Genomic DNA, 14,479 nt, shown 5'->3' with positions numbered 1-14,479 from the left:
AGCCCCCAGCTGAATTAGTCAGCGTTGTAACTACAGCAAGATCCCACCTGTGGGCTCTGACCTTCTCCCTGGGAGCCCTTTCTTCAATCTTAGCTTCATGCACATCCTTGGAGGTGAGTGGTTAGCTCAGCCAGCTGAGCCGGTGCCATGGTTGAGGAGCAGGATGACCTTCCTGCACATTGGTCAGATGCCTGGCAAAACCTGGACCCTTCTGCATGCAGCATGGGGCCAGGCCGTGAGGCAGACAGAGCAGGCCAGCCTTCCTCATCTTGCCTGCAGGTCCACTGGAAAAATGTCTATGTGATTATGTAGCTACAATTCGCTTCAGGTAGGGGGGACCCTGGAGTGAAGCAGCTGGGCTTGGCCCAGGGAAGAGATGTTAAACCACAAAGGTGTTTAAATGTCTTGGCCTCGCTGTCCTTTTCAATTCCAAACACCAWAAGAGAAAAATGCAGAGAATCTGAACTCAGCTTTGGTTACGAACGCGGAACTGGCCAGCRCCCCCGGCCCACGCTGGCTTGTACAGACCGAAATCACTGATTGCCACGGTGGCATACTTTATGGTTTCTGTGGCACTTCTTTGCAATAGCCCGAAGGGATAGTCTGAGGGCCAGGATGCTCTGCCTTCCCAAGAAAAGTCTTGTCAGAGAAACAGCTTTTGTTAACAGGCAGTGGTACAAGACTGTATGTACGCTGCTAAAGCAGAAAATGCCACTATCATCACATATCAGAGACAATGAAGGATTTGTCAGTGAGGGATGAAATGTAGAACATTGCCTATAGAGTAGGGTGGCAGAGGTTGCTCGTGGGACATTAAGAGAAGTCTGYAAAAGGGAAAGAACTAAGGGGATGGCTGGGGGATGCTTTCTGGACAGGATTGATATATGGAGAGAGTCAAGGGAAAATAAATTGTTGGGGCACAAGAAAGGGGCTTTTTATCCCCCTGGAGTTATTTATTTCTATAAAGAATGCCAGAAGAGTTTTGTCTACTTAGATATTTCTACCATAGAAATATCCAGCATTGCTTTCATTGCTCTTGCTTTAACTGCAAACCTCCTCAGACATTGTAAACATGATTTCAAGGCCCAGCCTGCAGTACGCCACCTTGCTAAACCTTGCTAACCTGCTAACATGTCTTCTCTAACCCAATTACAGCTCACGTGCCTAGCTCTGTGCTGGCATGGCACATTGCTAGCATCACAGTTATGTATCCGTATTTCCCTGTTGCACAGAACCTTAAGTTTGGAGACTTTTCCCCCTCCAAACCCTCACCTATTTTACACTCCTATTTATGACTAGTTGTCAGAACTCACCCAGTATCACCTATGCTGAGACTAATAGCTTGTGCTGGCTAGAGCAGACCTTCAGGAGACAGGATTATCCATTGCTTTTGCCAGTGTGTATCAGTTCAGCCAGTCTGACTACAAATAATCCAAACCAGATACCAGAAAGTCCAATCTGTGCAGCAAAATAAATGTGGCATCACCAGCCAGGAGATGACTTTGGACCACCATATCCCAGTGCTGCATTCTTACCTGTGGAGTTGCTAACCAGTAATAGCTGTGCTRTGCATAGGGGACAGACTGTGTTCAGAGCTGTCACATCACAAAGTGCTATAAAAGTGACCTACCAACCTGCCCAACCTTCCCAAATTTGAGGTTTACAGGTAGTTCCCATCCTTACCTGAGGGAGAAGCATGGGACTCACACCCAGAGTACTAGTGCTGGATCTGTGTGCCCAGATTGAGCCCGACCGTCAAAGACCAGGGCCAGGATTCATTGTCTGCTGTGCACCAATGTTTAAACATCTTATGGGGCCTGTAGCAACTGAGTTGAGTCCAAGAATAAAGTGAGCAGAGCTGACCTAGCTGGACTGAGTGCAGGAGAGCAGGTCAGCAGCTATGGACACTCTGCCCTGGGAACTGCAGCCTAGGCACATTCTGCTGTGAATGACTTCACTATTTGCTCAGGGTTTAAATACTTCCTCATTTAATAATCTAATAATTAAAGCTAGTTTCATGCTGGACTTTTGGAAAGTTCACTGGCTGGAGTCATCAGCCAGGCCTCATACATATAACGGCTTCCCCCAGCTCTCAGCCAAGGGAGCTGTCTTCATCTTTGGGTCCGCCGGTGGGTGGCTCTTGGCACTACCYTCTTCTGAAGGGCTTTATTGTTTGTGCGTGTGCCTGAGGTTTTACGCTCTGGGGGCTTCCTCACCACGTCTTGTTTGAGCTGGAAATGCACCTGAGGAAAGAACAAAAATAACTATGTTACACAGTGTGTGTCTCCTGCTGGCTCAGGACTGCAGGATCCTGCCCCTGCAGCTAATCTTTTAAGCTCTTCGGCCAAGACAAGCATTGCCAATAAGGGACCTCAGCTAGTGTTATGATACAATGGGAACTCAGTGCTTAAATCAGCTGGAAGCAATTTGCCCATGGAAAATCTTGTCCCAAAAAACAGCTATATTTCTTATGCAGAGAGTTGCTCCTAGGGCAAAGGAATGTCCTAGGATGGTTTGGAAGATGAGCTGTGAAAGGCAAATGATTGAGCTGCACTCTTTCTTCATCTTTTCCCATCAGAGAGTAGAGGAATAGCATTGCTTTGCATCTCTGAATATTTAATACAGACAATAATGTAGGCTAGACAAACCTTTTTATTTGCATCTGGTTAGCTGAATCCTGTTTAATCAGTCAACAAGTGCTTCTAGAAGGTCTAGGCAAAAGCTTCCAGGGAGAAAATAACCACCCAGCCAAACAAAGATCAAAAAAAAAAAAAATGGCTGTGGGTAGAGGTGGAACAAGACATGCAAACCACTTAATGGTGGGAATGGGATGGAGGCCAGGCAGGAAGCTGGACTGGTGAGGTAGAGCAATGCCTGCAAAACTGCAGGAGGATATATGAGAGAGAGTGGACAACAACAGTGCAAGCGRTTATAGGAGAAAGGGATTAGTGAACATGCAGGACATTGCATCACATAGACGGGGAATGGGGAGACCACAGAGAAAGGTGAAACTGGAACGGGGCAACATAGATTCTCTGTGAGAGGGACAGAATGAAAGTGGGGTACAACGTGCTCTAGGGATGGAGGGACATGAAGACCGGTGGGCTGCTGTGAGTGGAGATCTGCAAATCAGACCATCAGAGAACAAATCAAGTAGTCTACAGTAATGTGGTAAAAGCAAAATCAATTTTACAAAGGAACGCCAAAGAGCTGGATGCTTAATCTAGCAAAACAAAGGCTAGGAGTGGGCATGACAGATCTCTATAAATACATCAGGGAATAAATACCAGGGAAGAAGAGGAGCTATTTAAAGCACAATGTTGGCATAGGAACAAGTAGGGATAAACTGACCATGAATAAATTTAGGCTGAAAATTAAAAGGTTTCTAACCCTAAGAAAAGGGAAGCTCTGGAAGAGCTTCAGAGGCTGTGTAGGGTGGGATGAAGAAAAGGAGGGTGGGAGACCCACCGCAATGTATTTAAGGCAGAGCTTTGACCAGTATATGAAGTGAAGCATATGATGTGTGTCAGGATGCCACAATCAGGGGGGTTCTTGCCAGTCCTCCACTCTTCCAAAGAGACTGCATCTGAGGTCCTACTGCATTCACACGACAACACTGAGGGGCAGGGATCRCCACCCACTACTTTTTATAACCCACTTTCTAGCCATCCTGCCTGCCCTAGGAAGGACATTGCAAGAGCCACACTGCTGTCAAGAGCACCTGGTCCAACTCTGCCTCCCAAAGGTGCTTGGCTATTCTTCAGTAGCACCAGCCCCAACCTGTCTTGGGAGCTGTCAACAGGAAGAAGAGCAGACCTCAGCCTCCTGCTGTGAGTTTGCTTATGTGTTTGTCCCAGGTCAGGACGCACTGAATGGCAGAGAACTGAAATTCATGGAGCAATGGGGCTAGGGGACAGATGCTGCCTCCAAACTATCACACCCTGGAAAGAGTGGGGAGGATGGAGGCAGAGCTCAGGAGCAGATACTGCAGCCAGCCTGCCAATGGCTGGGCACAGCCCCACTTCTCCCCAAAGAGGCAGAGCTACACAGGAGCCAGCACAAAGCCCAGTCTAGCTGAGGGCTCTTTGCAAGGAATCAAGGGGCACATGGCATTTCCTTTGCCCATTCCTCATTGTGAACTGCAGGAAGCTCTATGGTTCTGGCAGACAGTCTGTAGCCGCTGACTAGGCTTTACAACCCATCTGTGCCTGTAATTGGACATCCTCTGCTGTGTTTCTTTCTCCCCAAGGTGAAGACCTTTTGAGACACCCTCATGACTACTCAGCTTGACTCACCAATGAAGGTGCAGCTGGGCCCACTGTCGTTGTCACTGTTTGGGGCTGATAACCCTCTGCAGAGGCTGTGACCGTGTAAGTGCCAGGCAGGAGCAGCCGGAAATAGTCCCCCATGTCACCTAAAGCATATGATGGGAAGAGAAGGCAGTCAGGACGCACAGGGAACAGCTTAAAAAAATATCCCACTGGCTCTTGCTGAGGGTACTTCCTCTAGGGTGCTTAGTCTCCAAAATCCAGGCAATTTTTGTCTTCTCTTTCAAATTTGCTGGCTGCTGCTAGGCTGGATGTGCATTGGTGGCCTGGAAGTGAGAGCTCATTYGTGCTACTCAGTAGAAGTCTGCAAGTAAATGCCAGATGAAATGGGATGGTACAGCAATATTAGCTGTGCCTGTCCTTAGGAACACTGAAGTTGCAAATCTGAGCACTTGCCAGTCAGAAAATAGCAAACCTAAGCTCCATGACTCCTTATGCATAATACAATCTTTAATTCCTGTTGCTTAGAATTTTGCCATGTTTGGATTTTCAGCAGGGTTTCATCAGCTCAGATGATACACGTTGGAACTGTCAAAAAATAGCTCAGCTGCTCTCCTGCCCAATTCTTCCATTCTTGGAATTCTGCAAGACTCGGCTGGAGAGAGCGATGTCTGATCAGATCTAGCGCTAGGGATAATCCTGCTACAAGTGGAGGTCAGACTGGAAACCATGGAGGGCCCTTCCAGCCAGCACATCTGTGAGTCTGTGATCTCTTGCGCACTCCCCTTATGCCTATGCAGGTTGGCATAGTAACTGCCAAATATCAGAGTGCCACTGAGTCACAAACCTATAACCAGAAGGAATTTCGATGATTTGATTGTTTGACCTCTGGAAAGCTGGAATACAGGCTATTTTGTGTGGTCAGTCCATACTGTCTAGTCAAATTGGAGAAACATGTTTACGAATAGGAAGTTAAGCATCTGCCACCAAAGGAGAAACCACCACAACTTGGATRAATTGAAGTGGCTATTCATTGCTAAACTAAATTCTAGCTTGGACTTTCAGCCCTTCTTGGTCTGCTGTTGCATCCTTTGCTAGCACATATTTGAGCTCTGTGTAGATACTTCTGTGCTTGAGTAAGTTGTTCCTCCAACCTTCTCTTTGGTAATATACAAGTGTATTTTCCGCTCTCAAATAAAATAGGAGCTTTCTGAAGTCCCTCAGAATGATGTTTGCTTTTCAACTCTTGCCTCTTTCTTTCCTAAGCCCTCTCCATTTTTCTATTTTTGTCCACATAGCATGCTGCAGCCCTTTGCCCCCTTTGTCTTGGCTCCTATGGACTATACTATTTCTTATTCATTAGAGGATTGTTCCTACCCTCTCAGCTACAGCTTTATTCTCTCTGTTCTTACAGGTATCTGACATGATCTGTTGCCACACACTATGCCTGCACTTGAAAATAGACCATTTAGAGAAAAGGATGAAACCAGAAAATCCTTTTCCAGATTTCACCCTTTCCAAATGACAGTTGCATCCTCTGAGCCTTCAGTCCAGATGCACTGAACCCAGCTTTTTCCTGGTCCAGCACACTCATGGGCAGCAGCATTAGTAAGATACTCTCTATGCACTGCTAACTTCTCACAGCCAGTGCTTGTAAAATGCAAAATGTGCTGGCCACACATATTGTGGTGTCACCTGCTGACCCCTTCACACATAGCACAGATAGCTTCAGAGAGGCTCTATCCAAACGTGGTATAAGGAGATCAACAACCCACCAGAGGTGACATCGTGGCTGATCCCCTGGACAGAAATCACTGCTCGTGCAATGCCATTGTTGTTCTCATCTGACACCATCCCTTTGATGCCCTGGTGAATCTGCAGGGAGAGAGGGAGATTCTTGCATTATAGCCCTTGTACTCAAGAGGGTATTGCAGGGCACTGGAGGAGAGCAGAGCTCTGGGGACACCTCTGCCCTTCTCTGCACCCTTGGCTCCCCAGCAAGGCCAGTCCAGAGCACAACAGCCTCTCCAAAGCCTGCCAACACCCTTTTCAGTGCCCCCAGCGAGCTCTGTGACTGGCTTCCAACTCCCCTTCCAGTGCACCCAGCAATCCCTGTAACTTTCCTCCCTCCCTCCCAGCATCTGCTGGTCTCCTACCGTCAGGGCCAGGGCCCACTGATTTACAGGGAAGGGCGAAGGTCCCAGGGTTGCCTCCTTACCTCTTCAATAAAAGCAACAAGGGCCTCCCGATTGGCTATCCACTGCCGCTCCAAGTCCTCCTCAGGGGGGAATTTATTGCAGCTCAGCTCCAGGGTGATTTCAAAGCAGTTGGTGTAGAGATAATTGAAGTCCTGCATGCCTGAAAGAAGAGAAAAAGATCCATGGCCAGGCCAACAGGGAACACAAGGCCCCTTTCCCTCCCCACTTCCATGTCCCAGGTGTATTGGCCCATATTTATTATATACCAGAACAGCCCAGCTCTCCTTCCTTCCTCTGCAGGTGCAGCCTTTCTCCCTCCAAGTAGTGAGACTAGCTCTTGCTCCCCCCTGTGCAGCCCCATCCCATTGTGGCTGTCTCATTCTTTCCTTCAAGCAGGTCATTCATTTCTCTGCCTTTAGAAACTCCAGGAGGTTTTGCACCTCAGGGGCCATGTCTCCCTTTCCAGTTACTCTCCAATCTTTTCTTTTACCTAATTGCTGATTTTCAGTTTCCTCATGTACAGGATTTTTCATAAGCCAGCAGCTGTAAGAAATGTATTTCCTATATCCACAGTTTTGGGCCTTAATGGAGTTATCTCACAGGCATTCTTGGATACACCAACAGCTTAATGCTTCCTTATTCTGTCAGCATGTGGCAGATCTTTTCAAACCTCTTTTTTTTTTTGCTCTGTCCCAAGCCACTTCCAATTTCCCTTGTCCTTTTGGAGATGTAGACACCAAAACAGTGTCTAGTAATGGTCACAGTGCTGCCACAGCCCTTCCCTGCCCTCTCCCCAGCACTATCCCTGAGCTCTTGTGTTGGGGTCCACCCCCCAGCTCTCTACCCCTTCCCAGACTCTTCCACACCCTGTTCCCAGCTTTCTCCCCTCCCCTCACCGTCTTTCCTATCCAGCCCTTACCTTTGCTGAGCGAGTACCAGGAGGCCCCATTCGTGATGCCATCAGCAAAGTAGTCCCCGCAGTTCCAGCCTCGGTGCATCCAGCCGTGTGCGTACGAGTAGGTTTTGGCCAGCTGCAGAGAGAGCACCCAGCAGGTCAGGGCTCCAGCAGCAGGCAGCTGTGCTGGCTGACTGCTGCCCAGCCACCACGCCAGGTCTGGGGGCAACATTCCTGCTCACGGACAGTCTTAACTGGGGCATGTGGCAAGGAGGTCAGACAGCAGTCCGGTTCCTGTATTTTACTGCCATGAAATCCAACCCATGGTGGAGACGACTAGGAAATGTAGGCAGATGAAGGAGGAGGGAGAAGAGTAGAAATTGGGCAAGCTGGAGGCTTGCTGATACCACAAACAGCCTCTGCCTTGCTCCCACTAAGGTGAAGGGAACGGAGGGTGCTGGCCCGCACAGAAGTGCTCGTCCCCAACCATGCAGGCCCCCAGGCAGCAAACCGCGCTAGTCAGGGGAGCTGATACCCAGACTGCTCCATGCAAGGAAAACTTGCACCAGTGTCAATCCTGAGGCAGATATCATATGTATCAGAAGAATTTGTACTAGGAAAGGCTTTGGGCAACTTCTGTTTCTGGCATCTGTTTGTTTATTGCCCTTATCAGAGATTACTGATTACTTTTAGACATGAAAGCAGGTTCAAAACTGGGACAGTGGCTCCAAAGCCTGTCCTCTGCATAAGACCAAGTTTAAGAGAGACTGGTGTTTGCATTTCCTAACGCAAACTTTACACCTCTGTATTATAGCTCAGGTGTTGGTGTAATCTCATGTTCCTCTCAGCAGGAAAACAGTTACTTCACTACATTTCTGACCTCTGAAGCTATGTGCGTGTCATTAGCTGACACCCCTGACTGCAGCCTCTTTCCATGTGGGTCGGAGTGCAGCCCTGATCACAGCAGGTCCTGGCAAGCCCCTCCATTGCCTATGCTTCCAAAAACGGCTGAACTCTAGCTTAAACTTATTTTTTTCATTAACTGTTCTAATACAAACTTGCTTATTCTGTGCAGCATTCCTGTATTTCCTAATGGCAGCAGTGACTGAAGACACTGTTTTCTGGGACTTTTTAACGATGGAGAAAAACCACGGGCCTCAGCTAATACTAGCARGCTCAGCACCATGTACTGAGATTTTCCATGATTTCTGTGTATGTTCTTGGTCTCTTTTCATTCTGTACCTTATTCCTCCCCATCCACTATTCCCTGCAGGACACTGACCTCCCTTATCCTGCTCTCACCAAACTTCCAGCCAGGTCCTGCTACCTCTCTAGGAAAATCCTGCACACAGAGATACATGCTATGAAGCTTTAGTAAAGCAGGGAGCAAGCTCCAGCTCTGGCTGGTGGGGCTGATGGCAAGACTGAAGATACTGCTGGTAGCAGAATTATGGGGAATCCAGGCATGACATTGAAGAGGAAGGGACTGCTGARGGTTAAGATTAGCCTGGCTGGGTTGTGGGACCTGCCTGTGGCAGGAATGGTCTGTCTTGGCCGGCAAGTCTGTGGCCGTCAGAAATACCATGTGTGCTAACAGCTATTGCCTACATGTTTCTTGAGTCAGCTCCTACAAGTCAATGACCTAGAAAAATTCACATCTCCATTTTTCTGGGGCTGTGGGAACAGCCCTTGCCCTTGATGGCCCTTGCTCACCTTCTGGAACAGCTTATCATCAGGGGTAGGTGTGTTAGCTGTGCGCCGGTGGTTCCTGAACCGCTGGTCATGAGACTTATCATAGGGGTAATTTGCCACTACAGCTCCACCATGCAGATTGGCTGAGAGCACAAAATTGTAGTTGCTGATCCACTGAATCACAGCTAGTGTCTCTGGCTCCACCTGCAAGGAGAAGAGGGCTAATGAGAGCAGAACCACAGAGATGAAGCTAGGGACAGAGAGGTAGGCTCAGCCACCCCTGGGCTGAGCTGCTGCCCCACAGCAGGCTGTGGCATGATCAGTCATGTCAGCCCTCCTGGCAATTTGTCTGCTTCAGCCCTTGCACCTGATAGAGGTGCAAGTTGTGATATGAGGAGAAGCAGGTTGTTTCTGTGCATGCAGGAGGCATGAACAAGTTGTGTGCAAGGCRAAGGAGAATGCATATATTTTGGGTGCTGGGTCCCTATAGGAGGATGTTGTAGCACTCTCAGCATCCCAGACCGGTACCTGACTTTTCCAGTTGTCTGGCAGAGGGATGTGGTGGTTTGGCCCACTAATTTCCCCATTGTAGTACATGAAGGTGTTGAGGTCAGGGAAGTTGCGGTTCAAGTCCACTCCATTGGCGTTGTTCCTCCCAGTCAAGTACCCAATGCTGTCCGGGCCCTGTGGGGCAAAGTTGTATCAGCCAGGTGAGTACAGTGTGGGCACAGGCAAGCTCGGTGTCAGAGCTGCTGAGACCGGCCATTGTAAGGGCTCTCTGGTGGCTTTGAGTCACAGCATGTGTGTTAYTGTTGGCAGGAGAATAAAGAATATTGGTACTGACAGAGGAAAGTCGATAATAATATCTCCATTTTCCAGAGTCTCAAAGCAAGGCACATGCCAAATAAACAATATACCTCAGATGAAAGAGCCTTGAACAAACTAACCCTCCCCCTCCACGGCTGGTGACACGAAGGAATGGGTTAGATTTGGAGAGGTGGGCGCTGGACGCTTTCTGCTCCATGCAGCCCTCCTGCCCCACCTGCTCATGACAGTGGCATTCAGCTGCCTCTTCTCTACCACCTCCCTAGCCTAGGGCAGGGTCTTGTCCACCGCCAGGGTGCTTCAGCTGAGTGCTGAGGACCTGGTATCCTGGGCATGTGTGTGGGAAGCTGGACTACAACCTGCTAGGTCCACTTGGGTCAGGACATGGGAGGTGAGCAGCAGAGCGCTGCCAGCTGAGGAGACCAAATTCATCGGGGGGGGGGACATCTAGCAGTGGATCAAAGGGAACCCAGAAGAGCCCATTTTTGAAGGGCTTTCCACCCCTACCCAGCTGGATGAGGCAATTGCTTGCCTGGTACCTGCTTGGCAGCCACTTCATAGCCATCAGGGTTCATGGAGGGCATGATGTGGATGCGCGTGTCGTGGATGAGGCGTGTGACCCGCTCATTGCCCCGGCGATACTCCTCACACAGGAATTCAGAGAGCTGCAGCAGCAGCTCGCGGCCCAGCACCTCATTGCCATGCATGTTCCCAACATATTTGAACTCTGGCTCCACTGGAAAAAGCAAGAGAGCAAAGATACCATCAGCAGGAACCAGGACTAGGGAAGAGCCAGTTCCCACTGTAGAGAGCCCAAGGAACCCTCCGACAAATGGTGTGAAATGTCCCTTTCCCTTGGAAAATGCAAACGGTAGTGATCAAGAAAAGCACAGTTCTCTTATGGGCTACCTTCCCGTTCATCACAGGATGCAGGAGCAGCCCAGGCTTGGCAATGAGTTTCTGCTTGCCTTTGGAATAAGCAGGAGGATGTGTAATTTCTGGTGTTTCTGGTGTCCCTGGGCTGGGGAGAGGTAGCTACCGTGCCTGGGAGTGTTGGCCATCCCAGTATGCTGTTACTCCGAGCCCGGTGCTGAGGAGGCCTCCAGGGCACGCAGCGGGCAGATGAGGAGAGGACAGGCCATTTACTCCTGTCTCTGCCCTTAGCTGTTTGCACTTCTCACCAGCATGTCACATTCCTGGCCCCACACTCTTTAAGCAGCTTTAGGTTACTCTGTGGGATATGATCAGTCCCTGGCTTTGGGCTAGTCCAGTCTTTCACTAGAAAAACACATTCTCCTCCAGCTGCTGCTTTTAAGCCCTCCGACTCTTGTGCCTGATGCTAGAGGGAGGCAGCAGTAGTTTCTCACCTTCAGGACACATGCAAGAGCCTGAAGGAGCCCTGGGCAGCTGAGGGGTGAATATAAATCAGACTATCCCTTAGGAAGCTGCAGTACAACGAGAAAAAGTCTCTTGCCACTGACTTTTCTAAAATTAGGCCTTGAAATACAGATTCAGAGATTGCAGGCATAGAGCAGCATTCACTGCTTTGCTGAAGGAGAGGCAGAATGTGAGGGGTGGGCTAAGCTCTCCCTGCCCCAGGCAAGCCAGGCTTTTGAGTCACTTGGGAGAGAAGAAAGGTCCTTTTGCAGACTGGAATCAGCACTGGTAAGATGAGAGATACCGTGGGCATTCAATTAAAAGGGAGCCTAAGTCTCAAATGAAAGGGTAAAGACAAAATGGGGTGTCAGCACAAATACTGGGTTGACACAGCTGAAAACTCACATTGTACCATCAGTTTTTCAATGGCCAGTAGTGATGAGGACCACGGTGGCAGCACCCAGCCCTGCTGCAACGCGTGGGACCTGCATGGTCCGAGCACGGGGGACCTGTGGGGGTCCCCAGAGCAAAACTCACCACAGCTCCACTAGCCAGTTGCCTGCTGGATCCAAATCTCCTCATGCCTTCACCATACAGGAGGCAGGCAATGTTTCTAGACATGTTAAAGACAAATTCTACAAAAAATTCTAGTTCAGCCAAAAGATACTGCTTTTCCATGTCCTTTGCCTTTGACCTTCTGAGCGCTGTGGCTCAGAAAAGGACACTGCAGGCAGGCAACATGTGTTGACTTGGTTAGATTTCAGGAGAAATGAGAACTGATTTAATTAAGTAATCCAGTTATTAAATCTATAAAAATGCCTTGGCGATACGTGCAGCCTTTATTTTTTCAAAAAAAGATCTCTGTAGGGACTCCTTCTTCTCTGCTTTGTTGGCAGGACTTGCCAGCCTTTTTCAAGTTGCAGACCCATAAACATTACCCACACGGACAAACAAACTTTAATTATTGCATGCAAGTSCACTGACTCTAGGCTTGCTTTTCATAGTTTCTTTCCACAGCCTTCAAAAGGCATCCACAGATTCCCATAGCCTTCGTACTACAAGCTGAAAATATCGTGCTTTGAGGATGGCCCAAGATAGAAGAAACTGGGCAAGAAGTCCAGGCTGCCACCATATYATGCCCCTGCTGCTGCAGGGCTGCTGGCACGGAGTAGGACAAGCTGAGCCTGCATGGGGCTAGGGAAGGGCTAGGTCACCTCCTAAGCGTTTCCCGTCTGATTTTCTGCAGTTCTGTAAGTATAAAATCCAATGGAGTGKCTAGGGTCCCTCGTTTGCTCCTTGACCCCAGTGAGCAGGGAAACACCCTCAGCACCGAGGGTGCTTTTGCTGCGCCAAACGGGTGTCCTGCATGTAACTGTGCCAGCACGCAAGCCGGACATTGAGAGGGCAAAAAGCTCCTGTAAAAAAGGAGACAGAGCCAAGCTTGCATCTCTTCCAGCGGGCACGAGGAGGGGTGCAAGAGAGCCCCGTGCGGTGCCCTGCCAGCCAGGGAGCCAGCCGGCACCCTCGATCCCCGGCGCTGGTTGCTGATGGCCGAGCCGGGAGCTGCGGCCGTAGCAGCTCGAGATGCCGGTGCTGCCAGCGGGGCCACGTGGCGTCGCTGACACCGGCTGCCTCAGGTGTCGCGTGGCCCGGCCAGGCTGGCGGGGCGGCACGAGCCCAGCGCTGGCTCCCRGCACCCAGCGTGGGCTGCCGCCTTGCTGTGGGGCTGGGGAGGCAGGGCCGCGCTCTCCCCTTGCACCGCTCTGCATCCTCCTGCCCGCGCCTCTCTCCCTCCCTGCCTGACCCCGAGTTTTGGGAGGGAGCGGGTGGTATGGGAGGCGCCAAGCGAGTGACACGGGGACGCCGGGACGGGCTCGCCTGGGTTTTCGTGCGAGCCTGCCGCAACGCACGGCGCCCGCGTGGTCCGAGGCAGGGTCACCCGTGAGGATCCCCAGGGCGCAAGTCGCTGCAGCACCGAGTTTAAAAGCCGGAGGAGCTCTGCACAAAACGTCTGCCAGGGCCGAGCTGCAGCTCACGCGCGGGCGGGCYGCGCGTGCAGGTTCACGTGCGCGCCCCTGCCCCGGCCCCCGTACTCACAGGGCTCGTGGATCCCCGGGTAGTCGCTGAACTCCAGCACGTAGAGATGCCGCCCCTCGACGCTGCGGCCGACGCTGTAAATCCGGGTGATGTAGGGACACTCGTTCTGCACGCTGAAGAGGGCCTGCACCATCTCCTCGTAGCGGTGGTGGAGAAAGCTCACGGCGGCCGCCACCTCCAGCAGCAGCAGGACTCTCAGCAGGGGCCAGAGCAGCCGAGCCATCCCCCTGCCGCGCTCCGCGCCGGGATCGCGGGGCTCCCTTTCCGCCAGGAGCTAAAGTGCAAACTCGAACCAGCTCTTTCCAGTTTCCCAGCCAAGTGCCAGCCCACTGCACCTGCGGGGCGGGGGGCCCGCGGGTGGGAGCGCGGCGAGCGGGGGCTCCGCCGCGGGGCCCAGCGGCCCCGGCGCCGCGCAGGAATGCTCCGCRGCGGCAGCAGCCCTCGCGCACCCTCGCGCTGCGATCGCCTCCGAAACCCGTCTCCGTCTTTGGAAAGTTTCACTGATTCCAGTTCACTTATTAACTGGATAGCAAACAGGACCCCGAAGCCACTGGCTGTCACTGCAGAAGCAGCGCAGGGCTGGAAAACTGGCCGCCGCGGGCTTCGGGGCTGCCAAATACACAGGAACGAGAGAGCGGCGCAGCCTGGGAGCTGCCGTCCCGCCAGCGCTGCTGCCAGGAGGGGAAAGACACGGAGACCTCAGGCAGGGGGGAAGGCGCCTCGCGGGAGTCGGGGCTCCCGGCAAAGCAGGGAGGCGAGCGCCTCGGGGGCGAGTTTGCAATCGGCCTCGTCTCGGCCCCCCCCGGGGAACTGCGTGCCCGTCGCCGAGCCCGTTTCTTGGGGCGAGAGAGCGGCAAAGCGGGGATGGCGCTGAGCCTGGCGCTGCATCGCCCGGGATCGCCCTCGCTGAGCGGGTCCGCGGAGCATCCTGCACCGTCGCGTGCCGCCTCTGCCCTGCTGCCCGGCTCTCTGCAGCCTGCCCGGCCCCAGCCTTGCCCAACTGCTGGCAGGGTTGGCAGCTCCCCTTTCCCGCTGTAAGCCCCCCCGGGCTGCGCCAGCTCTGATCCTGAGGCTCTGATCCTGCTCTCCTGCCCCATCTCCTGGGGAAGGGAAGGGAAGGGAAGGGA

At 51.7% G+C, this 14,479-nt stretch overlaps 1 protein-coding gene across 1 annotated transcript; it reads right to left on the bottom strand.

The window, feature by feature from the left end:
- Positions 1-1,960: 1,960 nt before the first annotated feature.
- On the bottom strand, positions 1,961-13,964 carry CPN1 (carboxypeptidase N subunit 1). Its single transcript, XM_085325741.1, has 9 exons — positions 13,353-13,964; positions 10,418-10,614; positions 9,582-9,737; positions 9,075-9,257; positions 7,386-7,497; positions 6,487-6,626; positions 6,044-6,143; positions 4,296-4,414; positions 1,961-2,243 (listed from the first exon to the last, which is right to left on the bottom strand). The coding sequence occupies exons 1-9, from the start codon at positions 13,573-13,575 to the stop codon at positions 2,112-2,114; spliced, it is 1,362 nt and encodes a 453-aa protein (XP_085181867.1). The 5' UTR covers positions 13,576-13,964; the 3' UTR covers positions 1,961-2,111.
- Between the last annotated feature and the right edge of the window lie 515 nt (positions 13,965-14,479).

Source organism: Rhea americana, unplaced genomic scaffold (assembly GCF_003343005.1).
Source record: "Rhea americana isolate MKP2758 unplaced genomic scaffold, rheAme1 scaffold_122, whole genome shotgun sequence".
In the NCBI taxonomy this organism is placed as follows: Eukaryota; Metazoa; Chordata; class Aves; order Rheiformes; family Rheidae; genus Rhea; species Rhea americana.
Note: the sequence above shows the minus strand (reverse complement) of the source record. Positions and strands in the feature narration are given on the sequence as shown.